The 27,503-nt window shown below is 42.0% G+C and overlaps 4 protein-coding genes and 1 non-coding gene across 12 annotated transcripts in view; 1 reads left to right on the forward strand and 4 right to left on the reverse strand.

Moving 5' to 3' along the window:
- LOC118405373 (TLC domain-containing protein 4-B-like) overlaps window positions 1-3,499 on the reverse strand; it is a 5,736-nt gene extending 2,237 nt beyond the window's left edge. The window contains exons 1-2 of one of the 2 annotated variants that reach the window (XM_035804849.1): window positions 3,021-3,499; window positions 1,750-1,839 (exon numbers count right to left, since the gene is read on the reverse strand). In XM_035804849.1, coding sequence (XP_035660742.1) covers window positions 1,750-1,839; window positions 3,021-3,172 — 242 coding nt within the window. In that variant the 5' untranslated portion in view covers window positions 3,173-3,499. Of the gene's footprint in view, window positions 1-1,749; window positions 1,840-1,931; window positions 2,990-3,020 lie in introns of those variants that run through there. The other variant, XM_035804848.1, reaches the window with a different exon arrangement.
- Window positions 1-6,737, reverse strand: part of LOC118405372 (TLC domain-containing protein 4-B-like) — a 10,046-nt gene extending 3,309 nt beyond the window's left edge. The window contains exons 1-6 of one of the 5 annotated variants that reach the window (XM_035804845.1): window positions 6,608-6,737; window positions 5,815-5,898; window positions 5,622-5,711; window positions 5,173-5,231; window positions 4,930-5,021; window positions 4,674-4,747 (exon numbers count right to left, since the gene is read on the reverse strand). In XM_035804845.1, the coding sequence (XP_035660738.1) occupies window positions 4,674-4,747; window positions 4,930-5,021; window positions 5,173-5,231; window positions 5,622-5,711; window positions 5,815-5,898; window positions 6,608-6,642 (434 nt within the window). In that variant the 5' untranslated portion in view covers window positions 6,643-6,737. Of the gene's footprint in view, window positions 1-4,673; window positions 4,748-4,929; window positions 5,022-5,172; window positions 5,232-5,621; window positions 5,712-5,814; window positions 6,105-6,607 lie in introns of those variants that run through there. The other 4 variants (XM_035804847.1, XM_035804843.1, XM_035804846.1 and 1 more) reach the window with 4 other exon arrangements.
- Window positions 6,632-11,241, forward strand: LOC118405369 (kelch-like protein 13). Of its 2 annotated transcripts, none has more exons than XM_035804838.1 (4): window positions 6,632-6,714; window positions 7,451-8,549; window positions 9,346-9,493; window positions 9,786-11,241. In XM_035804838.1, exons 2-4 carry the CDS (start codon window positions 7,497-7,499, stop codon window positions 10,415-10,417), a joined length of 1,833 nt encoding a protein of 610 aa, XP_035660731.1. In that variant the 5' UTR covers window positions 6,632-6,714; window positions 7,451-7,496; the 3' UTR covers window positions 10,418-11,241. The 2 variants fall into 2 exon arrangements, with proteins under 2 accessions (XP_035660731.1, XP_035660730.1); XM_035804837.1 differs by lacking the exon at window positions 6,632-6,714 and adding an exon at window positions 6,766-6,884.
- On the reverse strand, window positions 10,988-22,866 carry LOC118405371 (nucleolar protein 58-like). 2 transcript variants are annotated; one of them, XM_035804842.1, is made up of 14 exons: window positions 22,683-22,866; window positions 21,235-21,311; window positions 20,903-20,955; window positions 20,548-20,672; window positions 19,984-20,185; window positions 19,223-19,357; window positions 18,294-18,439; window positions 17,444-17,476; window positions 17,040-17,133; window positions 15,367-15,530; window positions 14,710-14,906; window positions 13,033-13,178; window positions 12,436-12,545; window positions 10,988-11,762 (listed from the first exon to the last, which is right to left on the reverse strand). In XM_035804842.1, the coding sequence occupies exons 1-14, from the start codon at window positions 22,725-22,727 to the stop codon at window positions 11,691-11,693; spliced, it is 1,599 nt and encodes a 532-aa protein (XP_035660735.1). In that variant the 5' UTR covers window positions 22,728-22,866; the 3' UTR covers window positions 10,988-11,690. The 2 variants fall into 2 exon arrangements, with proteins under 2 accessions (XP_035660735.1, XP_035660734.1); XM_035804841.1 differs by lacking the exon at window positions 17,444-17,476 and having other exon boundaries at window positions 17,040-17,166.
- LOC118406274 lies at window positions 17,698-17,784 on the reverse strand. Its single transcript, XR_004830016.1, has one exon. It is a non-coding gene; the product is annotated as a small nucleolar RNA SNORD70 (small nucleolar RNA).
- Window positions 22,867-27,503: the final 4,637 nt, after the last annotated feature.

A 27,503-nucleotide genomic window follows, 5' to 3' on the forward strand; every position in this document is an offset into this window, starting at 1 on the left:
TAACTGAGTAGAATTTTGATTGATGCTTGAATGTTTAGAGAATCTGGTAGGATAGGTCGCTAGGAGCTCTACCGACTGCTGCGGTTGAGCGCTGGGTGCTGACAGACTCCTGGGGTAGGGAAGGTATTGAGCGTGCCTGGTTCAGGGTATAAGGAAACCCAAGTTCCGCCTACGACTTAGGGTCCTTAGATCTTGTGAGACTTAATTTGCTATGGTTCGAGAAAATAGGATAGCATTGATTCATTAAGACAAAAGTTAGGAGTGCAGGCTTGTGTTTATTTCAGTCAAATGTTTTTCTACACAATTTAGATTAATTTTGCAGTAGGAGTTGTGACACTCCGATACAGTTCAGGGCCATTGTGTTAGGTCAGCCAATGTATTTTTTAGAGGTCTTATAGGACGGTCAGGGTGTGTGTGCGTGTGTGTTCTGTTCTTTCTCCATGGCTTACCCCTGCATGGGTCACACCGGGCACAAGAGTGTTGGCGAGTTCGTGGTCATGCCACGCGTTAACCATGCCCACCAGACGGTCGCGATCCGGTCAACCCCCTTACGGGAACTCCTGCAGCATCAGCATCATCGCCGGGGTACCTTCCACTGAAGACCGGCGAGTGCGACAGCGTCTGAGGAGCGGCTGCGGAGAGGACGTCTGTGGCCGTGCGACAAAGGGACGGAGGGAGGACAACACGACACGGGAAAGGGGAGCGGTACTCGGGGATAGGAGGCCGCAGGCGGAAGAAGACGTGAACTAGGGATGAGCAACGGAGAAGTGGAGGACATTGAGAAATATATAGACAGTTTAAAATATCCTTGGACTGATCTGCTCTGTCGTACTGAACTGTATCTGATTAATCAATTCCACCAACATGTATTGTCTATTTGTGTTTTTTGTTGTTGTTTGTTGTATTTTACTGTGTAACATGATAGAACTGTTACTGTAGTACTCGCCGGGACGGCTCGTGGAAAACTTGGCGGTGGGTGTAGGAGGGGTAAAAATGCACTGTTTTGAAGAAATTGTTGTATCATTTAAAGCAAGATGTTATGGTTATCATTTTGTCATGTACATGCTCTGAGAAGCTACAGACAGCCCACCTGGTAACTGTAATTAGTCTGTTATCGTTGTGTGATAACTGCTGACAAGGTGTTATCCTTTGTATTGTTCTTTGATGAACTGAAGATGAAAAGAACAACAAAGCCAATAGCAGGTACATGTTATAATTAGTGTCATGCATAGCTGTAGACAGTGTCTGGATCTGTGTCTGGGTTTTTGGAATAAAGAAAGCCGGGAGTGAGGACAGTTGGACAGAGACTTGAGTGACAGAGAGAGGGTCCTGACTGACAGCTCCCGTGCGTGTCAATGGCATGCCCTGTGTCTTGTGTGTGTTTCTTAGTCCTGTAGTTTAAACGTTCCTCGTGCAGCATTCAAAGAACCTGGGGCCACACCATCGGCCCCCTTACATGTGCATAACAGGTCAACTGGTTTACAGTAACAGACTAGAGACATTGCCGTGCCAGGTTCAATAGAAACAATTTTCTGACAGCATGCAGATGTAAGGAAGAAAAAAAATACTTTCCAGTGTTTAGTCATTAGATCTAAACTCACTTTTGTATGAACATATTGTGTATTTGAGTTTTACGAAGGCGACTGGTGCCGCGCCAAAGCAGACAGATCCCCTAAACAGCGTGGATTTTACTGTGTTTGCATCTTGGGGAGGGAGGTCAGAGGTAGTTCAATGTAGAAAAAAGCATACCAAAATGTAGTCGGCAGTACGTCCCCTGGGTACATGAAGACATACGCAGACATGCCTCCAACAACCACACTGTGGACCAAGGCCATCACACTGCAAAGGGAGAACGGTTTCATGTGTACATAGTTCGAAAGAAGGACGAACGGAGCATGAAATGCCGATCAGCGAGATCAAAACCACAGTACCTGTTTGTTATGACCACTTGTTTCTTCGGGGACAATTTCCCAAAAGTAGAAGATATCTTCTTCATCACAGGTGCGGCTAGCCACCTGAAGATGCTCAGATGGAAGATTAGACTGGAAACTATGGTCAGGATGTGTACTGGCCTGTACGCCATGCTTGTATCGGGATTTCATGCGATGGCGTCTTGCTGTTGTTACCGATAGCATGTGAAATTTAATACTAAGTACATCCCACAAAGCTGATAAAACCTCGAGTCCTGTGTATTTTCACAGTCACCAGGGTGTTAGCTGTACCCCTATTTGCTCTCTCTCCCTATGTCCACTATCAAAACTTTTAGCCAACTTAACATAACGTTATAAGAATGTCTAGACGCTAGAAAAAAATGGAAGATCAGATTGGAAACTATGGTCAGGATGTGCGCTAGCCTGTACGCCATGCTTGTATCGGGATTTTATCTGATGGCTTCTTTCCAAGTTGCAGAACTGGGTCTGGATCAAAATGCTGTTTGAACGATGTCTCATTTAGGAACACGTTATCACACTTGTACCTTGTATTGGTCCCTTAACGGCCAGTATTAAGGATCGTGGAAAATTTCGAAAACTGTACGCCATCGTTGTATCGGGATTTGATATGATGGCTTCTTGTTGCTGTTACTGATAGCATGTGAAATTCAATACAAAACGTCCCACCATGCTTATAAAAACCTGCTGCGTATCACAGTAGCCAGGGTATTATCAGCTAATTCCTCGAGTACATTTGGAAATTTGGAAAAGAACAACTTCGCCCAAACTGGTGATATTCGGGTGCATGATTGAGCGATCAGCTATTGGCAAAGCATGACGACGTAGCAGAAACGCTTCCATGTTAAAAGAATTCGAAATAAGGACAGTAGCTTGGCTAAGATAATCTTCAAGCAGAATCCCGGTGGGATAAGATAGTATCAAAGCTGGCCAAGGAGCCGGCCAGAGGAAGTCAGCCGCCTACCTTGACCAGCTCAAGTTGATACTATCGTATGCCACCGGGACTCTGCTTGGAGATTAGGCTAAGAGAGCGTTAAATGTTGATCATTGAGATTAACACATGTACAGTACCTGTTTGTTATGACCACCTGTTTCTTCGGGGACAATTTCCCAAAAGCAGGAGATATTTTCTTCATCACAGGTGCGGCCAGCCACCTGAAGATACTCAGATGAAAGATTAGACTGGAAACTATGGTCAGGATGTGCGCTAGCCTGTACGCCATGCGTGTATCGGGATTTTACGCGATGGCTTGTTCCTCAGCTGTTTGTGATTTTGTCTGTAGCAAAGTTGCAGAACTGGTTTCAGCTCAAAATGTCGGACCGACACCTCATTTAGAAACACCTTGCCTCACTTCGGGCGTGGTAAATTTGGAGAACAGTTTTGTCTTCGAGGAACAACTTGGCTTAGTAAAAACATACGATACTTGGGTGTTTCTGGCAATCAGCTATCGATTACGCTTTGCCTCATAGGAGGGTGAACTTCTTTAACAACCTGATAGAGGGCAACATTTCCCGACATGCTCAATCCAAAATGGCGTCCAGTTGTGCAGACGACATTTTCCGGTTGATGACGAAATCGTCGAAGTGGAACATTATAACAACACCGACGAGATCGCTCACTCGCTCCTCCTCCAAAATATTACTTTGGTATCCAATCATTGCTACCAATAGCATGATGCAAAAAGGTGTATTATGTGTGATCTATATAGATAGACAGATAGAGAGAGACAGATTTTTCTTGAACTTTGTTTAATTCCGTCAGTAACTTCTGACTCTATCGTCCATTGCATGATCCTCATAGCTTTTATATGAATTGAAAAGGGAGGCCTGATGAAACAATTGCAAAAGATAAATGCCTATGGAGGTGAACAAATATCTTTTTAACCTTTATTTAATTTCATTAGCATCATAGATTATAAAACGATGCAGCATTATTGTCATAGCGTTCTTTTTACTGCAAACAAGTGAATGTAACACGGGAAACACTGACTATTCTTAGTCTATGAACAAGAAAAAACTGACATAGAAAATGCCAGTTTAACGGCTCAAAGTACGGTAGGCCCCTTTACACATCTTGCTGAACCAGTATAGATCGAACACACAGCTCACGGGTATGAAAACGAAGATGCCTACGAGCATCCCGGTGCCGACTGTGTACAGCTTTCCTGTCTCCATCAGTGGAGACAGACGGAACCACAGAGGCATGGTAGCGAGACGGCAGGTGAAAAACACCACCAACATCAGCACTCCGTTCAGCTTGTAGAGAAGTGACGTCTTCTGTCCCAATTCGTACAAGATGATCCTGTGGGCAAGAGAAGAAGACGAAGTAATGCTTAATAAGCTTCTATCTAATTCCACACCAGTATACATATGACGAGGGAGACAGAGAATGGGGATAGGTAAGGTATGATGTCCCTGATACTTCTTTATTTTCTCCGTGAACATGGAGATATTTTTTTCGGTCTGTGTGTCTGTCCTGCTGTATATTTATTATTTGATAGTAATGTAAAATGGCAGGATGTGGGGCTGAAAATGGTGTAACTGGAGACATGGAGGATGGGAAGGCTGGTCCTGAAAGTTGGCGCAGCATCCTTCGCCCGGGGTTCAGAGTCCAACAGCCAGAAGATGTCGAAAATTCACAACAGTAAATAAAAGAAGAAATTGACACAAAAGTCTAAACATTTCACTGAGGTATGGGATCTTCATGTCCAGTTTTGTACTGACCTCAAGTTCACGAAAGGAGTGGAGAGTTCCTGCAGGAAAACGAGGTTGCTGCAGTATGGCAGTACGGGAACCACCTGAAAAGTGTGAAATTGCAGAAAGAAAACATTGAAGACGACAGGATCTGACACATATTTGCAAATCTATACATATATATCTCAAAGTTAAGAGGACTGAGAAATACGACTTGAATCTTAAAAAAAAAGAATAGAAATCAAATACTAAAGATATGTAGAAATGGGGAGAAATGACAACTTACTGTACCAGCCACTATTCCAAATACGCTCATCAAATGATGAACCAACATCATAAAATCGTACTGAGCAGGATGTGTTGCCATTACCAAGAGATCTGGGGGCAAAATGGGGTGGCGTTTTACTTAATACTAGCTATAGCTAGATTTTATCAAAAGGCTGATAAGAAGGTACATTTTACGGTAATTTCATCACAATGGTTTTAATCATAAATTGATCATACGTGTTGAAGCAAACCAAAGACATACCGGCCACCGTGTATCCAAGGAATATGCACCCTGTATACCTCACAGCAGGTGAATCATACCTATGGGCACAAGTCATGATAGAAAGTACATGACCAACTTTACATACGAGTCAACAGCCAGTACTTGTAATATACATTAAGTTATCATTGGTGACTGGCTCTCTAAAGGGACTAGGACACTTTAGGTTATTTTTATCCTGTCAAGTTTCATAAACAAACAACATAAACCTCTTGTCTTGACTTATAAGCATACAAGATTGTCTTGACATGGTTTTCTAGTGAACCTTCTTAGAATCGTCTTCAGATTTATTAACATATCAATTCAGAGTTTTGGTTTGAAAAAAAAAAGCCATCGTTCATTAAGTCACTGACAGCGGTACGTGCTGTCTGAAACGTCTGACCGCTTCAAAAATCATATCCAGTATATTGAGTTACTATCATTTGGCGTACCAAAGTTTAGTCGGCAGTACTTCCCCCGGGTACATAAAGACATACGCACCCATGCCTCCAACAACCACACTGTGGACCAAGGACATCACACTGCAAAGGCAGAACGATTTCATGTGTAAAGAATTTGAAAGAAAGACAATTACTTGGCTAACAGACCTTGAAATGTTGATCAGTGAGATAAAAACTACAGTACCTGTTTGTTATGACCACCTGTTTCTTCTGGGTCAATTTCCCAAAAGTAGAAGATATCCTCTTCATCACAGGTGCGGCTATCCACCTGAAGATGCTCAGATGGAAGATTAGACTGGAAACTATGGTCAGGATGTGCGCTAATTTGTACGCCATGCTTGTATCGGAATGGCGTGATCCTGCTGTTGCTATTTCTCTGTGATATTGCAGGTGGGTGGCAAAGTTGCAGAACTGGTTTCAGATCGAACCGGCGGCAGCTCATTTAGAAACGCTTCGGGCGTGGTAAATTTGGAGAACTGTTCTGTCAAGTTATGATATGAGAATAGAAACATGCAGGATTGGAAGGCTGGTCCATTCCCACCATGTTTTGAATAACCACTTTACCCGGTTTACAAGCAGGACCGGAATGGAAATATCAATCATTTTCGGTAGATTTGACTTTGGCAGGGTCAGTTGAATTTTTAGACGATCGAGGCAATGTAGTACTTGGTGAGAAAGATTATTGAGTACTGAAATCATCTGTAACTTATTGCTCGTGATCAATTGATCGGCATTTTCTCCGAGTGGCCACCTTTTTTATATATACAGTATATGACTATAATAGCCACATTTCTCCAGTCCCTTGAGTGGCCGCTATAGACAGGTTTGACTGTAGCTCACTTGGGGCGTGGTTAAGTAAACTCTACTGTTTCCCAAAATTGCTAAGCCAAAATATGTGATATTTGGGTGTCATTAACGACCAGCTATTGATAAAGTATAACGCTTTGCGCTATTGGAAGACGAGCTTCTTTACCGACCTGACAGAGGACGCTGTTGCAACATTTCCCGACATGCCCCAATTCAAGATGGCGTCCAATTGTGCAGACGACGTTTTCCGGTTGATGACGAAATCGTCGATTCCGTGGTAAGGGTGACGTAACACTGAAGTTGAACATCATAACAACATCGCGACAATGTTCTTGCAGTGGTTTGGGAGGATATCCTTTGCTGTGAAGTTGCACAACAATCAGGAATTCTAGCAAAACTGTCGAGATCGCGAAACTTCTTTTGCCCCTCCTCCAAAATATCATTTTGGTAACGTTAACCATGCATTGTTTGATCAGAGTTATCTAATCTCCTTGGCTTGGCGATCCAATAATTGCTACCAATATAAGGTTATTGGAACGTGATCCTCAGAAATACTTTTGATGTGCCCCTAATTCAGACCTTCGGAGAAAACACAAACCAAAACAATGTTATATTTAGACGTGTCAGATGATTGGTTTGGCGTGGAAACGTAGATAGTGGCGTAGCTAACATTTACAACATCCTTAACAGTTACGGTCAACGTCGTGGTGTTTTTTTGCTTTGTTTGAACACGAAAACGATACGCTAAAGCTGTTCAGAAATGGTTTCAACAATCTATCAAAACCTTTAGATTGCCATCAAAGTTAGCGATATTATGAAAGCGAAAACCTAAACTTTTGTGCCGTAGATAGTCCCAACAACCAGCAAAGGTCGCCCTACACTGATAGCTATTCAATAACCAATTTGATACGTAGCATGATATGGCAGGTGTCCAACAATACGTAATGCTAGAACCACTCGTACAAGTCAGTTGACCGGAAAATGATGTTAACTCTATATCCCGACCTTGGCAGGATCCGTGGTGCGCACCACCAAATCACCACCGATTGACTCAGACTCATGTCAACACAAATAGAGAAGCCAGCCGGCCGGGTGTCCGTGCAACACGAAACCACCGGCTTGTCACAGTGCTTGAAGCGGAAGGAGTGCGACTCAGACCCCGAAGACATGGGAAAGGCAGTCCCTTCCCTGAAGCGGTTCCGTCGGGACGACGCACAGTGCGACCTCACGCTACGCGTCCAGGGCACCGACTTTAGGGCCCACAAATGTGTCATTATGGCAAACAGCGACTACTTCTACTCCATGTTCACTCATCCTTTGAAAGAGTCGGCAGAAACAGTTGTGGAACTCCAAGGGTTGGATTCGAACACGTTTGAAACGCTGTTCGACTTCATGTACACGTCCGACCTGACGCTAACGGAGGAGACCCTACAGAATGTCCTGTCCGCCTCCACGTACCTACAGATTCCCAAAGCGCTGGAGAAATGTTCCGACTACTTGGAACGGAGCATGGACGCCTTGAATTGTGCAGAAACGCTCGTGACTGCTGGAAATCACGGGCTGACTAGTCTGGAGATGATCGTCACCGAATTTCTGGCTAAAAACTTTATCATAGCCACTGAGTCCCTGAGCTTTCTCTACCTGTCCCCAAAACAAATCCTCACGCTTCTTGACAGTGATTATACTTTTGTCTGCGCCGAGTTGGACATATTTGAGGCTATAGTTCGCTGGTTTCGCCACGATTTTGAACAGAGGGCAAAGTATGTGGGAAAGATTATGAAGAAGATCCGGTTTGGCTTAATCAGTGTGGTCGACATAGAAGAAGAGGTTGTACCCGTGAGCAAGGAGTTCGAAAATCGTGAGTTCTCGAAACTGGTGGCCGATGCGAGGGCCTGGCATTCAAGAAAGTTCGAGCAAAGTGTTTCTGACAAGGTTAACAGCACAGCAAGGGTGTCCCCGTACATGACGTTAGTTTCTGGTATGATAGACTCGAACCAGGACTCCTCCCTGGCTATCCGTATGTGCCGAGCGCCGTGGAAACGCAGGCATCGCTGGGAGCCGGTCGGTACTACTCCCAAGAACTTTGGGAAGGCAGCTGTTGCCTGTGCTGTGGTGGGTTTGCAAAATATATTTTTAGAACATGCTCATTTCATTTACTCATTCTTACTTATATAGAGAAAAATATGCATGTATATATAGTGCTTATGTAGTATTTGTAAGAAACATTTCTCCTGAGTCTAAAAATTTCCTTGGGAGCATATTAGCCCTGGAGCAGAGAGCTGGCCTGTGTATGGGCTAGAAGAAAGTCTGGCATCCAGGCTAATAGAACATCTACATAAAAAGATCTTTAAGGACCTTAATGAATTTCAATACCCCTTACTCACAGTAAGCAGCAAAGCTATATTTTAAATTCTGGCTTTGATCCAACAATGACTCAACAACAGAGGCAAATCCAAGTGTGGTGATAAAACCAGAACCACTTCCAAGAAAACATACAAGTCTAAATAAGGTTAAAATTAGGCACATGGTAATGCTCTAACAAGGTCACATTTGTGATGTTTTGACACTGAACAGGGCAACACTTAACTACGGAATAAAAGAAGCAAGGCAGTAATTCTAGCAGTAAACCTTGTGAAGGCCAAACCAGTTGTATTTCTTCGTACAGGAGAAGAAGTTTGATTGCACACCCAATTTGCCAGCGTATTTCGTGCAGTTATCAGGGAAGTGCAATAACACAAACTTATACAGCTGTATAGAAGGTCATGGGATAGGTGAGGTGAGGATACAGCTGAACTGCGCCAGTTTGGGATTTGGGGATTGTGTGCCATAACAGAAGTGTACGATAATCCGTTGTGCAATTATTTCTACTGTACTTGGATTTGTCACTTCAATTTTGTTATTTTTCTAGGTGGGAGACTTTCTGTACGTGGTGGGTTTCCCCAAGCGCTTCCTCGCGAGCCAGTCGGAGATACATGATGATGTGAACTGGTTTATGCGGTACGACCCACGTCAGGAGGAATGGCTCAAGCTTAGGAAGTTAAACTACAAACACTCAGGTAAGATTTATTTTATGGTGCTAGATGATTCATCTGTACACAACCTAGCAATTTGTTGAGGAAGTGCAATACACTGCACAACGTTTTCTGCATGCTATCCCCATCTGGATACTCTCTACATCTCTGTTTATGTATCATGTGGAGAGCTAGCCTGGTATCCAGCCATATTACAGCTCCCGAGTCTCTTCTGTCCTCTCCGCAGAACAGACTCGAGCTATAATATGGCTGGATACCAGGCTAGTGGAGAGCTTAAAAGTAAACCTGTGTACTTTCTTTTGTACACTTCACACAGGTATGAAACTAACATCTGTTGGGGACAAGCTATACGCGTCAGGATCTTCTGATGTCAACATCGTGGAGTGTTACCTCATCAGGACCAACCGCTGGGTGGACGCGTTCGAGCTTCCTCACAAACAATTCCTGCACGCAGCAGAGTCGCACGGAGGGAAGCTCTACATCGCGGGCGGGATCTTCGTAGAGAACGAAGGCAGCACGGCGTGCGATGACCTTCTACACTTCGATCCCACCACAAAAGAACTCGCCACGCTGAAACCAATGGGGACGCCGCGCTTCGGCCACAGTGTGGTGAGCCACGGATGCAAACTGTACAGTTTTGGAGGCACGACCTACCACCCTGAAGTGGCATGGGGGTTTGCTGAGAGCTCTGAGTGTTACGACATCAAGGACGATACTTGGACCACTCTACCCTCAATGCCGACACCCAGAGGTTTCTCGGGTGTTGCCGTGTTGGGAGATCTGATCTACGTGGTTGGCGGGACCTGTGACGGGTTTGGTAAAACGTCAGTGGAGGTTTATGACGTGAATACGAATAAATGGGAGAAGCGAGCCATGATTCAGAGAAGGCTGTACTACCTGGGACTGGTCCTGCTTCGACACCCCTTCAAGAAGTTCAAAAATCCATAGGGCTGCAAAATTTCCAACTACAACTAATATATAAAGGTTGTTGGATCGAGAACTTAGTTTTGAGCCATTCTGGATTAATTGCGTTAGCTGCAAACTTTTATCCCATGGATCTAGAGTTAGACTATCAAATGAGTCTATGTCTATTTTAAACCTGATATGCATTATTTCATTTCATTATTCACAGTTAAACTGTGGTAATTTTCAATACTTGAGAGTCGGTACTTTAACTACCGGTACTTACTAGGACTTGATGATTGTAATACATGATATGTGAAAGCAAAGATACTTTTATATCAGTGTAAAGCCTTTGTGAATAGATGTGTCAATGCAACTTGCAAGTACACCTAGCTTACCACTAAACAAAATATTCCCCTCTCCCAAGGAGGTTGAACTTGCTTCTCCAGACAACACTCCCAATAGGATTTTGACTGCACGACTATACGACTACATAATTTAATATATTGTTTGAATGAGAAAAAAACAAGTTAACAATTAAGAAAATTGGTTGTCTAGATCGAACCACTGCTGCATAAAACTATGTGAAATAATCAGTGACAACAAGGCTGTCAGTTCATGTGTTATCTTTCTTTTCATATATAATCAGAACACAATAGTCCATGTTAACCATGCTGGGTTCTCCTATACCTACTTCTCACATATCTAAGATATCGATAAAAGTGTAAAATTTGTACAAAACTAAGGATTTTACATAAACAGTATCATTTATGCAATGATTAGATGTAAAGTCATTTGACCTCAACTCCTGTGTACTTCTGCATGGTTTTGATATGAAACGGAATAAATCGTACAAATAAATGTCAAAAGAGCCTCCTTTTTGCCCTACACTTGATTTTCAGGGTAGTTATAAAATCTAGCAGTTACCACTTAACAGGTCAAATCAAGTAAATCAAAATATAACAACTTCCTTTTTCTGAAATAAAAAGTTTTCCTTTCCCTCTTTTCTTTCAATAAGAACAAATGTGGTACTAGTATAGTCTGCTGAATGAAGGAATGTTGGTTCACTTGTGAAAATTTTTCTCTCACTTATTGCTTTCCTTTATGCCACAAATGATATCATAGATAGATGTTTTTTCTACAGTACAGTACACTACACCTTTGCTGTATAGACTGTGATAACAAAGACTGTTGCATCCATTTGGGATCAGTTTTTTTTACTGTTCACCATGTAACGTATGACATGTTGTAACATGAACAGGCACCACAGAGTAAGACTTTGCTCCAGAAATGACCCCTGCATGTTACTGTGGATGGTTTAGTCCGAATCTTCCTCTTCTTTCACTTTCTTTTCCTTCTTCTTTTTCTTCTTCTTCTTTTCAGAGCTTGGCTGTGGACAAGAACAAATAAGCATGAGATTTGTAAAGGTATCAGTAGCCTAATATTATTTTTTTAGCAGTGGGTTGTTCACACACTGTATATAGGACCTGTTATTGGAAGGCAGAGCCCATCCCTCTCCTCCCACCACTGTTTACCTCCCCAAACAAAGTCAGGTACTGTACCCATGTTTACACCTGGATGGAGTGAAGAAAGTCATGCACAGTGCTTTTCCAAAGGAACAGCATCTAGCCAGGAATCACTAGCCTATACTTTATTAGATTTCTGCCCTATGTATGACATCAGGCTTAGGAAAAAAATGTTGTGTTTCCTGTTTCCCTACCTACACTAGAAAAGCCTTTTTGGGTTGGCAGTGGAGTCACATAGATTCCAGTTAGAATTTTTACTCAGCCTGCATCCTATTGAAGTAAAAACACTGCTTGTCCCATCTAATATAGGATAAATGTATCTACTATGTACAACATTCAAGTTTGACAGTGAGAGACACTAAGTCAAGTGTCCTCATGCATTTCAGTTTACTTTCTTCAACTGTATTGTAATATGTCACACTAGTTTTGGCCAGCCTAAAAAAATTGCCAAAAAAAATCCCTTTTTTTCCTAGGCCTAAGTATAACAATGAGACTTATACCAATGTATGGATATCTACAATAAAAACATGAGTGTACTTCGGGTGTTTCTGGTTCAGTAGCAGTGCTGGCCCCTCCTAATGATTCCTTCTTCTTTTTGTCTTTCTTCTTCTTTTTCTTTGCTGATTCACCTTCCTCGGTTTCCTCAGCTGGAAGAGAAAGTTTTTACATGTTAAAAATGCTTCAAAAAGTCCTTATTCATATGTGTAAGCAGACATACAATAGTTTGTTTTTCTACATAACATCTAAACTGCCTTTCAGTCTAACACACCAGTTAAGCACACAAGATACAAGTTGTATAACACCAAACTGGTAGGTTTGATCCACTCACACCAGGATGGACCCTTCCTAATCTTTTTGTTAAGTGTAGTGGGTTCTTCAACATGCTCTAAGCATGCCTGTCCTAAAAAATGGAGCCTCCAGATTTTTTTGTCCCATCCGAGATCTATGTACTCACCTGAGTGAGGAAGTGGGTGTTATGTGCCTTTCCAAAGTGCATAACATTGGAGCCTGCAAGGAATTTGAACCCAGTACCTTTAGATTCTCAGTCCACAACTCTAACAACAGGACCACCTTTCCACCTTTTACATGTTCTTATTCCTGGAGAATGGATGATGACTTGCAGAACTGACGTACCTTCCGCTGGCTCTTCCTTGACCTTGGTTTTCTTCTTCTTCTTGGGTTTCTCGGGCGTCTCCCCTTCTCCAACCTCCTCAATCTTCCTCTTCTTTGGCACAGCAGGGAGGGTGGAGTCTGCTGATGGGTCCGCCACTTTGACCACGCTACAACAGAACACAACATTCTTGTTTTACAACATCTTTACATTCATCATTTTGACCACCAAATTTGAAGATCAATATAGGGGAGGATGCTGTGCTGTCATGTACTGGTACACCATATGAATCAAGTAACAATTGTATGTTTGTATGAAGGTACTGTCAGGTTCATAAGATTTGCAGTATAAATAGACTAATCGAATAGCCTGCCCATCTCAGTCAAACTGTGGAAATGCAAAATTAAAATATGAAAAATATTTGACGATCATGCAGCTACATGGTCTAGCTGCTAACTGCCATGATGCTATGATTGGTTGAACTGCTAATTGTTAGAAACCAATTGGGATCAACCTATTAGAGTCATATTATTGTCATAAAGACTGCAGTCTCCCCACCTTTTACTCTCGTACTTGTCAGCCTGAGCCTTGGCCCTGCCAGCTCCAGAGATCTTCCTGAAGTGTCCCTCCTCTATAAAGTTTAGTTTAGAGTACAGTATCCCCACCTTTTACTCTCGTACTTGTCAGCCTGAGCCTTGGCCCTGCCAGCTCCAGAGATCTTCCTGAAGTGTCCCTCCTCTATAAAGTTTAGTTTTGTTATAAAAAGTACAGTCTCCCCACCTTTTACTCTCATACTTGTCAGCCTGTGCCTTGGCCCTGCCAGCTCCGGAGATCTTCCTGAAGTGCCCCTCCTCTATAGAGTTTAGTTTTGTCATAAAAATTACAGTATTCCCACCTTTTACTCTCGTACTTGTCAGCCTGTGCCTTGGCCCTGACAGCTCCGGAGATCTTCCTGAAGTGTCCCTCCTCTATAAAGTTTAGTTTTGTCACAAAGACTACAGTCTCCCCACCTTTTACTCTCGTACTTGTCAGCCTGTGCCTTGGCCCTGCCGGCTCCGGAGATCTTCCTGAAATGTCCCTCCTCTATAAAGTTTAGTTTTGTCATAAAAAGTACAGTATCCCCACCTTTTACTCTCGTACTTGTCAGCCTGTGCCTTGGCCCTGCCAGCTCCAGAGATCTTCCTGAAGTGTCCCTCCTCTATAAAGTTTAGTTTTGTCATAAAGACTACAGTATCCCCACCTTTTACTCTCGTACTTGTCAGCCTGTGCCTTGGCTCTGCCAGCCCCAGAGATCTTCCTGAAATGTCCCTCCTCTATAAAGTTTAGTTTTGTCATAAAAAGTACAGTATCCTCACCTTTTACTCTCATACTTGTCAGCCTGAGCCTTGGCCCTCCCAGCCCCAGAGATCTTCCTGAAGTGTCCCTCCTCTATAAAGTTTAGTTTTGTCATAAAGAGTACAGTATCCCCACCTTTTACTCTCGTACTTGTCAGCCTGTGCCTTGGCCCTGCCAGCTCCAGAGATCTTCCTGAAGTGTCCCTCCTCTATAAAGTTTAGTTTTGTCATAAAGACTACAGTATCCCCACCTTTTACTCTCGTACTTGTCAGCCTGTGCCTTGGCTCTGCCAGCTCCGGAGATCTTCCTGAAGTGTCCCTCCTCTATAAAGTTTAGTTTTGTCATAAAAAGTAAAGTATCCCCACCTTTTACTCTCGTACTTGTCAGCCTGTGCCTTGGCCCTGCCAGCTCCAGAGATCTTCCTGAAGTGTCCCTCCTCGATCATCTTCAGCCTGGCCTCCAGTCTGGCTCGGTTCTCCAGACCCATCTCGTTAGACGTCTCCTCTCCTAGAGCATCGTACCTGGCCGCTAGCGCTGTCTTAGCTGCCAACATTCTAGATACCTGGGGCAGAAGGAACGCATGTCTTTAGTATGCAAGCTTATGTTTAGCCCTGTCACACATACATGTACATTACAATGGCCTCCTAACCTTCTCCAAACAATGGTTGGGAGTAAAACAAGGTCATCTGCTGTTGGGGATTGCTCTGTGAGGTTGCCTACTAGTCTTTAACAGTCGTCTGACACAGGCAATTATAACTATTGAAAAATCAAAGCAACAGAAGTCATATTCCACTTGGATACTATCAGAGATGCAAACTGAAGCTAGAATAGAATGGATTCCAGGCGACTCCCAAGTTGGTAGGGGAGTCGTAGAAACAGCTGAAAATGGAGCAAAGAACAGCTAGCCATGGTCTTCTTGTCTATCATTCTTCTATTGGTACAAAATAAAGTGTGGAACAAAACAATGAAGCCTGGATTTTACAGTAAGGATCCTTACAAAATAGACTGAAAGGACTACCCACCTTGCCCTTGTTCTTGGGTGTAGACTGTCCCACCAGAGAGGCGTGGTAGATCAGACCATATTTGGGCGTGTCGTGTTTCGTCTTGAGTGCCCTGAACAGGGCCTTCTCTGCACCCAGGATCTGTACTGTGGAGGACGGGTGCTTGGCCAAATTCAGAAGAGAACCTGGAATAAAGGAAAAAAAGTAAAAAAAACATGAGTACAAGTGTCCATGTTGAAACCAGGTAAGAAATTCTTTGTAACATTCAATAACATAGATCTTATTCTCACCGAATTCTCATTCTCATCACACAACAAGTAATACTATAGTAAGAGAAAATTCAGTACCACCCCTTCAATCTGACAAAGTGGTACATTCCTTTTATGTTTTCATCACACAGGACTGTACCATGTTGTAGAATCATGGGTGCACAATTTACCTGCATGTGACATGAGCCTCTGAATTCTCATAATCATCACTCAACCGATATAAGACAGGGCTCGAAATACCACATGCATATGCAAGTTTGTGCAAGTAAAATTGGTGTGGTGCAAGTAAGTTTAGACCAAACTTGCACCAGTGCAAGTTACTTTTGTCCTCTAATACCTGACATTAGAAAAAGCTTACATACACCGAGGATATTGTCTGTCATTGAAAGGTAAAAAGAAAATAACACTGAATAAAAAAAAGCCTAAATTTGTTATTTCTAAATTTGGTTAGACATCCAGGTAAACTATTTTTTAAACAAATCCATCTCTACAATGCTAATGATTCCTATGGTGCTGTCTTACCTTGATTTGCATATGAGTTACATTTGCATACTAATTAGTGACTTTAATATGTTCAACTGGTTTTTCCAGTTATATGTATTGTATTGAGTTGTTCTACCACTTCATTCTGGAGATGCTTAAGAATAGTTACTGTGATGGATGTCACTCAAAGAGTCCAGAAGAAATCTATGGATCTTATCGAGTTGTAGACATTGAATTGTCTTTAATTGAGGCTAAATTCACAGTTTTTACGAAACAGTTTGTACAATTTCAAACCAAAAATAAGATACGCTACGGAAAAACAAATATCCAAACATGTGGTCTTTACCGGTATGTATCCCCATTTACTCACGTACATTTGCAAATTTTCAGAAGAGGAGATAAGGGGTTAACAGTTCACTATTTTGGGTTGTGCAAGTAAGTTTCTTTTGGTGCAAGTTACCTTTGGCTTAACTTGCACAGGTGCAAGTTGACTGAAAAGTGTATTTCAAGCCCTGTAAGAGTAGGAGAAAACCACCCCTTCAATCTGATGAAGTGTCACAATCCTTTCATGTTTTCATCACACAGGACTGTACCATGTTGTAGGATAAGGGGAACACAGCTTACCTGCATATGACATGAGCCTCTGAATTTTCATTATCATCACTCAACTGATATAAGAGTAGGAGAAAACCACCCCTTCAATCTGATGAAGTGGTACAATCATTTCATGTTTTAATGACACAGGACTGTACCATGTTGTAGGATCAGGGGTGCACAATTTACCTGCATGTGACATGAGCCTCTGAATTCTCATTATCATCACTCAACTGATATAAGAGTAGGAGAAAACCACCCCTTCAATCTGATGAAGTGGTACATTCCTGTTCTATTTTCATCACACAGGACTGTACCATGTTGTAGGATGAGGGGAGCCTAAATTACCTGCATGTGAGATGAGCCTAGCTCCTACCAGCTCCCCGACCATGATGGTGAGGTTGGGTGCGATGGCCATCATCCTGCTCTTCAGGTAGTCATATAGCTGTGCTCTGTACTCGGTAATGTCTATCACCTGGGCACAAACAACAACACATGTTCATACAGCTGTGCTCTGTACTCGGTAATGTCTATCACCTGGGCACAAACAACAACACATGTTCATACAGCTGTGCTCTGTACTCGGTAATGTCTATCACCTGGGCACAAACAACAACACATGTTCATACAGCTGTGCTCTGTACTCGGTAATGTCTATCACCTGGGCACAAACAACAACACATGTTCATACAGCTGTGCTCTGTACTCCGTAATGTCTATCACCTGGGCACAAACAACAACACATGTTCATACAGCTGTGCTCTGTACTCCGTAATGTCTATCACCTGGGCACAAACAACAACACAATGAGCACATGCTCTCAAGAACAGCTAGGTTAGCAATGGCTATGTGTGACAGGTTGTTCGGAATAATATGACAAGCTGCAACCATGTCACATGCCTGCAAAGCTGGTGTGTTAGGGTGAAGGGCAGTTATACCGGCTATATTGGTACAGATACAGTAATAAGAAATGACCACACTCCTAGCCCTAGCACAGCTGGGTACACAACAGTTTGTTTCAGTGGTAGTGACGAAGTGTAGAGAAATCTTCAGTATTCATCAGTACACAGCTTACATCATCAACAAACTGTTGGACTGTATCCCTAAAAATCCATGTCCAATAACTATCTACATGCAAAAAACTTATTCCTGATTCTCCCTGTTTTCACATGCTCATTTTGAGCTTTCATAGTAATGACTAATGACAACAATGCAAGAAGTCCACTCATTGCATTGCTGAAAAATAATTTCATTTAACAGCAACTCAAATCCTCTACAGTTGAGGAAAGTTTGCAGGTGTTCTTCTTGCTAAACTGTTTTTTTTTTCTTGTTGGACCGGTCTGAAAAAACTCAGAGGACCCTATCTTGGACCGATTAGACAATGAACAGATTATGATGACAGCTATTCACATGTTTGGGGGCTTTCCAGTCCAAGAAAATAACAAGATTCCTTCATAGCAAAATGGACCATCTACAACTTTCCTCAGATAATTAGGTCTGGGTTCAGGTCTGGACCTGATCCTCTGGATCTGAACTGGTCCTGAACTTTCTGTACCGGTACCTACCCCTAGCAACATGCATAGATATGGAGTGAAATCTTACCTGGTCACACAGGTAGGTGATGTTATCTATGTCAGTCTCAGCCACCTCCACACCCATGGAGATCTCAGCTGCCTTCTTCACCTGTTCCTCCACTTCTTCAGGTAGGATGTGAGACAGGTCTGTCTTGGATGTGTTCAGTCGGTTACCTGTGGGACAGGTGCAAACATTATTCAGGTAGGATGTGAGACAGGTCCGTCTTGGATGTGTTCAGTCGGTTACCTGTGGGACAGGTGCAAACATTATTCAGGTAGGATGTGAGACAGGTCCGTCTTAGCTGTGTTCAGTCGGTTACCTGTGGGACAGGTGCAAACATTATTCAGGTAGGATGTGAGACAGGTCCGTCTTAGCTGTGTTCAGTCGGTTACCTGTGGGACAGGTGCAAACATTATTCAGGTAGGATGAGAGACAGGTCCGTCTTAGCAGCGTTCAGTCGGTTACCTGTGGGGACAGGTGAAACAAAACTTAACGTCTATCCATGTGTTGATATATCATATAGTTTTACATATGCTGTACACAGGCCATGGCAAGTAAATCACTGACATGCTATTTGACAGTCAAAGAGAGCATGGCAAAAATAAAATGGGCAAAATAACAACAAAATGCCTAACTTTCAAAAGAGAACCATAATTGTTGTAATGAGAAAGGATGGTATCAAAGCCAAGCCTTTTTTTAATTTCTACATGCCAAAAGTGACACTTTACACTACACTACTACAAGCATATTCAAGGCTATCGCATAAGATATTTTCCAATTTTGGTATTTTCTTGTATGAAAACGAAAATTCATTCTTTTCAAAAATCATTGCGCATGGTGATGTCATCAATAGAAGTTATTTAATGTGTCCTAGTCTTCACTCAGACATCAATCTTTTACAATTCATTTTGTTTGTTTGTTTGTTTGTTTGTTTAAACCCTACATGAGCTACGTACCTATAGCCTTGACAGTTTTGGCGTAAGCCAGGTTGTCGGTGACGACCTTACTGAGCTCGGGGAAGTGCCAGCCGTACCACTCCTTACATCTCATGATGTAGTTATTCAACTCTTTGTCTAAATCATCCAGGAGACCTGCAACAAGAAAGGCAAACATAAAATCAGGATTGGACAAGATCACAAGCCCAGCGATTGTCCCAGGCAAGTGAAAATGCCAATCAGGCAAACACATGTCCTAGCCCACTTTGACTTTGACTTTATTAAGATCCACAATTAGCATACAATGGAGTACATTGAAGCTACTCTTCCTGTGGTCTTTATCAACAAACATAACAGGACAAAAACTTGATACACAGGAACACATACAATCTATACAATGTACATAAAATTCACACTTGATAAAAGATAACTTAATGACTACCTGAGCTTATATATATATACAATGGGACCAATTATCTATTGCAAACTAGCACGGCTGTCCAAGTAAGATTTTTCCGAGTTAGATTTTGATATACCTGTAACTTTTCACAGCATTAACATCAAGCATCGAATCAAATCAAGCCACTGATGCTGCAATTCCTGAAATATTTGTGGTGGCTTTCTGAACATTTTATGGGTCTGTCAATTGCTAAATCCTATCACATCACAACAACATGTACTTTTTCTGTAACTCTCACCTTCATAAGGAACTTAAACACTTTGAGCGCTACCCTTCCCCAAGAACTTGTATTTAGAGCACATATCAATCACTGTATACTTACATATGGCCTGTATGATCATGGTGTCGACCTTGTCAGGGCTGAACTTGAGCTTGTATCTGGACAGTCCGTGCGCCAGTCCCAGCGCCATGGCCGCCATCTCCTTATTTGGCAGCCCGGTGATGAGGTTGTTGACCTGAGACTTGATACATCTCATGAGTTCTGCTATCGCCGTGTTGTGCACACACTGCAGGTCTAACTTGTCCTGGAACAACAGACATGGATTTCAGCATGAAAGCTTACCTATGTTTAGCCTGTGTGACACAAACTGTTGTCCAGGGCTGTAACGGGCCCTTCTAGGAGGCTGGCTGGATGTTGGGCAGGCTGCTATTACCAAGATTTAATCAGGCTAGTAAAAGGATTAATCCACGTAATTCATAACTTTCATTCAACACGAAAGCAATCTGCTCACCTCAAATTTTCTGTTGCTCATATGTTCACCTTCCCCATCAGTCCTGAAGAAGATTGATGTATGAGCAACCAAAAATTCAAGATGAGCAAATTGCTAAAATGGTGTACATTATGTACTTGTTACATAACCCCAATCTAGTGACAGTCTCAACCTACCTTGATAGCATTGCCCAGTTTGGCATCTGCCACAGCCAGCTCCTCGTGAGCCTCCTTTGCTACAATCTTCTTCAGCATCTTCTTCATGGTTTTACTCATCTTGCCTTCCACTGCAGCAGTGGCAGCTGGGAACATGGGGGGACACACAAGCTGTCAATCATCTGGGTTCTGCCTTTTGATTGGACAAGCACATTTACATCACTGATGACAACATTTTACAATCACAATCTTCCCAAGTTGTGTTGTAAAAACATTTAAACTTTATTGTCACTATTGTATATTATCATAATACTCAATTCATAATTCATTATTTTCTTGATACTTGTAGATGAGGACATATCTAATAACAACTTACCTGATAACGCCTCTGTTGTGTCATCAAACTTCTGGAAGTGCTTGAGTTTCACGCTAAAGATTCGAACAAGAACACATCTTGTTAAGTGAAGGATGAAACAAGCATTTTAGAAAAGATATAGTGAAGTTTGTGTTACAGTTTGTTTCAGTGGTAGTGACGAAGTGTAGAGAAATCTTCAGTACTGTTCAGTACACTGGTTTCATCATCAACAAACTTGATAGAAACAAATTCTGGCATTCCTTAGTTGTTGTTGGTCATAAAACTAACAGGGCTGATCAACTATAATGCCAGATATTTAAGCAAATTGGAATGGAAAAAAAGGAAGTTCTTACATTTTACTGGCCTTCTCTGGTGTCTCGAAGTCTTTGAACAATTCTTCTGTTTCCTGTAGTTTCTTCTCATTCAGTAACTGAGGAAAAAGTACATTCAGATTTTCATTAGTATACCGTCTTCGAATATAATTACATAGTGTAATATCATTCCATTTCCATGCTGAGGAAAAATCTAGAGTCTTCTTCTAGAGTTTTGTGTTTCAAGTTCACGGAAGTAACACAGATGCATGAGTTTGTGATGGTTTCAAGACGACTCGGCACCTGAGACAACTCGGCCCTAGTCGGCACCATACTTACTCGGCACATAACTTTTATATTTCGCACTCGAAGAATGATAATCCTATCATTCCGGCAGCATAAGAAGTGACGTAAGAATGTACAAATCAATCTCACCCCACGAGGTAACGTTTTGGATACAAATTTTTAGGATACAAGACCCCCAAAACATGTTGCGGGCCGCGCCGGCGACGCCATTTTTTAGTTGTTATATCGGCGTTCTTTCACGATGTCACTCTACTTCTCTTCTATGTCACCGTGTTTGCAAGTTAGTACAAATGAATATAGATGTAATAAGCAGTTCAATATACTAGTATTTTGTTGGTCATAAATTACAACTGTTTGTAGGTTTCAAAAACGCGTTGAGATGACCGATCTGATATAGACAGAGCCTCGGCCGTTCAAAGTTAACGTACCTTGAAGTGACGTTCAGAGCCTCAAAATGTCCGTAAAATTGTGCCGACTGTATGACTTACAAGTTATTGCAGTGAGAGAAATGTTTTGCAGTTAAACATCTTGCATTTCTCACAAACCTTCACAATTTTATGTCATATTCTTGGTGCCAAGTTTTCCCACTTGGCTAGGTGCCGAGTCGTCCCAGGTGCCGAGTTGTCCTGATACCGTTTGTGATAACTGATTAGGAACTTAAACACAACAAATATTTGAGGATTTACAGTACAAGTATCATTTAGGTTTATCTAAAACACTGTCTTCTGCCTGCACAATTTGGACTTGAAAAAGGACCATGCGTCTATCTGCAACACATTCTCTTTGAATCAATTCTCTTTGAGACAACAAAATGATTGAAATCAAGGTACATGTACAGGACTGTTAGTTGTCGCCCCCCTCCCCACCTTAAAAGCCCTCCATAAATATTTACAGATATCAAAAGCTATTTATAGCGAAAAACTGACTGTAGTATGTTGAGAACAGAACATTTGACTTAACCTAATTAAGCTGTTGATGCATAATGTGCATAATACCGTACATTTCTTAGGAACGTGTTGGTAAAGCTAAATCAGTAACACGCACGTGCACGTGTGCGAAGATGCGATTTTTAATCCGCAAAGTTTAGCATGAACAAACGTCGCAATTGAACGAAAAATAGACGATTCAAGCGGAGAAAAAACAACGCAAGTTATGCATAATACTACTAGAAAGGATGTGCTTACCTTGAATATGGCATAACCTGCCGGGGTTTCAAATAAAACCAACATTTTTGTGGCTAAATTCTAAATTTGCCCATCCACGCGAGGAAAAAAGCTGCCCACGAACAGTGCGCAGGCGCTGTGACCTTATGCCACATGGATCAAGAACGACATCTACCAATTATTGTACAAACTGCAGCTTCAAATTTTTCAACGCACGGTCTAGTGGGGACCTCCAGTGTTTTTCTTACACATTGCAGGCCAAATACACCTGTTAGACGCAACATTGGATCTGACACTCTCCTGTTTAAGATTGGGTCATTTATACTGGGTGTACTTATTCATGGCTACTTGAGAACCGGAAGAAAGTACAATATGTAACTTAGCATTTGAATCACGTCCTATGGACACGTACGACAAACTAGCCAAGTCTTCTGGGCATGGTAACGTTACATAGCGATGCAGAAGACTATGTTATTAAAATACAATTAGAAGGGAGTAGGAAATAAAAGTAGCACCTTAAGTATGGCAGGTTTTTCGAGATTGTCAATCGTGTCTTTTATTCATTTCACCGCTCATGCTCTATTTTTCCGCTCGTGCTCTTTTTTTTCACCGCTCGTGCTGGGAGGGGGCTAGAGACTGGGAGGGGGCTGGAGACTGGGAGTTCAATAACTGTGACGAGATACACAACAATAATCTGCGCCGGCAGAAAAACAGACAATGTGATTTCCCGTTCCCGACCGTTGGCAAATTGACTCACCTCCGCACCTGGAGACCAATCTAGGCACAATTCTGAAAGCAGGTCTGTTCAGAAATGACTTCTGTGATTACAGTACGTGTTGGTATGTACAATGTAGTAGCGTCTGTTTTGTAATCAGTATACATAACATATGAATAGACACAGACGTAAGTTTACAGACCGCCATGTCGTTGCTAGGGAAATGGGGACACTTCACATAACACCTCTTCTTGGTGGTGAAATTATCACAAGGGTAACGTAACCCGATGAACGTTCATTCTGCACAACATTGCCATAATGATGTTACATTTTATTTACATACCAGATGAAAATGTCTACTGTATTTTATTTTTCACAACTTCTTTTCTGTCATCATTTGCTTTGGCACTTGCTAAATCCCTCGTATCACTCAGTGACCCTTATATTGAAACAACATTATTCGAAAAGTCATATTTTGCTTCATTAAAAGGGAAGCTATCCTCGACAGCCATATCTACTCTGTAAACAATAATGATATATTGTAGACGAGATCTCTGTTTGAACAAACCAAAGTTTATTCTTATATTGCCATCAATAAATACAGCAAGCCTAGTGTTGGTGTTATTTGACGCACAGAATAAGCTTTCTCTTGATTAGAACAAAATATTTTGGTGCGATCTTTGGTACAGTCATTAGTGAAAAGAATACTTATTTCTTCATTTTTCATCCATGTCTTCAAACAGCTACAGATAAATAGTGTAAATCAATTACACACACTAGTATTAATATTGAGCTAAACAATGCCTTCACTGTCTTTTTATCAATGCTAAGTTACTAATAGATATAAAGTCATAAGGCACTAAGCTGCGGAAATATGGTCTAATAGTACATCATATCATACTGACACTATTTCGAAAAGCCAACCACCACATAAGCGATTTTAGGGAACGAAAGAAATAATGCCTTACTTTGAACTTAACACAGCTCAGTCCATCATGATAATATACAATATATATAGCCCGTTTTTATGTTACTGGTATTACGAACATAACAGTCCTTTTGTCAACGACGTGCCTAAATCTTCTAAAGATTGTACCTAAACACGCTGGTCCGTTGCTAGGCTATTCTTCTCGTTGCTATGCTAATAGGCCACACCCACAGGCGGGTCTGAAGTGCCGCACGGCATATATACAGAAAGCAGGAGAAGTATTTCCCAAGATGTAGCGTTGCATCTAACTCAGGCCTCTTTTACAGGATATAGAGGTTGCATTCTTTAGTACACGGTTTCTTTACATGATTGTTGGAAAGATGGTTACACTGACACGAGCTATTGTAAAGGTTTCTAAAGATTATGGTCTATGTTACAGATTCAGTCATTCAGGCATAAGCTGTGTAACTCAATGTAATAAGAAGCCTTATTCAGCTCCAGAATAGCATTTTCTCTGGCCCAGACAATAGCACAGCATCATCAGGGTAAGGTAACTCACTGTTCCTGCCATAGCACTAAGTAAAACGTTATTTGCAGTGATTCCTGTAACTGATGTGGAGTTACCACCAGTACTTACTCCGTTGGAAGGGTTCCAAGCATTTGTACCTGCATCCTTATTATTTCCAGTTGGCTCGGACCTGTTGTCATAACGGACAGTTCTGTTTACTATTGTTGTCTGTGAGTGGTCAGACATGGTATGAAAAATCCCCAGACGAACTGTTGAAGGAACAATCTTCTCCCCACACTCCGTCAACTGGGCAGACACCTCTGATAAAGGTCGCCGGTTTACGTCACTCGGACTTTCGCAGTAAAGATGTCTAAGTTTATTATTGAGCACAAGAGAGCAGGCTGCACAAGACGAACAACATGCCTTATCCCCCTCCTTACAGGACTGTAAACATGTGATCTTATCAATCAGCCAGATCAGGCTACAGTCACAGTGAAAGGGGTTACCGACAATCACTGCTGTGTTCACTTGTGGCCAGCCCAGTCCGTACTGAGAGACTGACGTCAGTTTATTGTCAGCGAGATTGATAAAGTCCAGCTTTGGGAGATGTTTAATGACAATGTCCAGCTGTACATACCGTATTAGGTTGTCATTTAGAAATAACTGACGCAAATCTGGCAGAGAACGCAAGGACATCCAGGAAAACGATGTAATCGAGTTCCAACTTAGATCCAGCCATCGCAACCGTGGAAGTTGCGGCAGCCAAGTTACGTTGGTGATTTTATTGAACCTTGCAGTAAAACGTCCGGCGTTGGACGGTATACCAGCAGGAATTGCGGAAAGGTTTAGATGATTACAATCGACCACTGACGTCCTAGAGTAATGTGGCTGCTGTATCTCACACTTAGCTGGCAGACTAGAACAACCCGACAACAGAGATCCCAACGCGACAAACAGAAACAGTCCGCGTACTTTCATATTGAACGGTTCAATCTCCGTGTATGTCCGTAAAGTAGGTGCAGGTGCTTTCGATTCAATGACCCCTTTACAAATATAAACTAAGATACAAGTCTTCTATGCTCTAATGCATCGTTCGGAGCAGCAATCTAACAGTGCACGTACATACGACAAGAACAGCTTGACCACAGAGATCCCAACGTGGCAAGAAGCAACAGTCCAGCTACTTTCATATTGAACGGTTATACAACCGTGTCTGGCCGTCAAGTAGGTGTAGGTGCTTTCGATAACTTCTTTTTAAATGGACACTAAGATAAACACATTTCAAAGTTTTCTTTGCTCTAATGTATCGTTCGGAGCAACAAGCTAACTGTATACGTACCTACGACAAGAACAACCCGACCACAGAGATCTCAACGTGACAAGTAGCAACAGTCCACCTACTTTCATGTTGAACAGTTCGACCTCCGTATCTGTTCGTCAAGTAGGTGCAGGTATTTTCGATGACTTCTTTTTAAATGGATACTAAGATACACATTCCAAAGTCTTCTGTGCTCGTATCGTTCGGAGCAACAAGCTAACAGTATACCTTTGATACCATCCTCGGGAAGAAGGCGATGCCTGTAATACCCGATCTTCACACTTGCAGAGTGTACTTCTTGCTCTCCCACACAGTCTATCAACAGTGCCTGCGTCAAGAACAGCCCGACCACAGAGATTCCAACGTGACAACCAGTCGACCTACTTTCATATTCAATAGTTCGACCTTCGCATTTGTCTGTCAGCAATCAAAACATACGAAGGTGCAGGTGCTTCCCATGACCCGTTTTCAAATGGATACTAAGATATACATTTTATGCACTTCAATTCTGCGTTCTACTGTATCGTTTGGAGCAGCAAGCTACCAGTATCTGCGACAAAAAACAACCTGACCACAGATCTAGAGATCCCCACGTGACAAACAGAAACAGTCCACCTACTTTCACGGTTAGTCGTCCGTGACTTTTCGTCAGCAATAGAAAACAGGGATGCAGGCCCGGTGCTTTCCACGACGCCTTTTCAAACAGACATTAAACTATACATTTCAGAGTCCTCTGTGTTCTCATGGATCGTATGGAGCAACAAGCTAACAGTAACCGCACGTGCGACAATTAAAACCGCTTCTGTCAGATGCTGACATTGTAGTGTAGTTAGTGTAGTACACTAGTACCGTATTTACAAGTCATCATTGGCAAATTTACCACAGTTCTTTGGTGTATGGCACAGAAACAGAATTTTCATTTCTTCCATATAATTAAGATTGATTATCAACATTAATTCGTTTTTAATACCACCAGTTGACAAATAATCGTACATAACATATGAGATTGGACCAGTCTTCAGCCTTTGTTGTGTATTTGTACTTTCTACGTCTACATAAAACAATGAACTTAATAACGGCGTCCAGATTGGAAAAAAATGTATATTCATAGCCACAACCAGATCAGACAATGTAACTTCCCTTCCCTTTCTTAGGAAATGACATTCACACCTCAAGGTTTGAAAACATGGCGTTCTAAGATGAGTTTTCTGATTACAGTACGTGGTGGTGCCTAGTGACGTGCGAGTCTTGTGGTAACCAATGAGCAGTTTAGAATATAAAAGGCTGGAGTTATAGGTTACCATACGTAACTTTATTGGAATGGTAACAATATACAACACAGCATTGTAATTGAGGCGGTGCCGTGCTAATAA

The sequence above is a fragment of the Branchiostoma floridae genome, chromosome 18 (assembly GCF_000003815.2).
Source record: "Branchiostoma floridae strain S238N-H82 chromosome 18, Bfl_VNyyK, whole genome shotgun sequence".
Lineage (NCBI taxonomy): Eukaryota > Metazoa > Chordata > Leptocardii > Amphioxiformes > Branchiostomatidae > Branchiostoma > Branchiostoma floridae.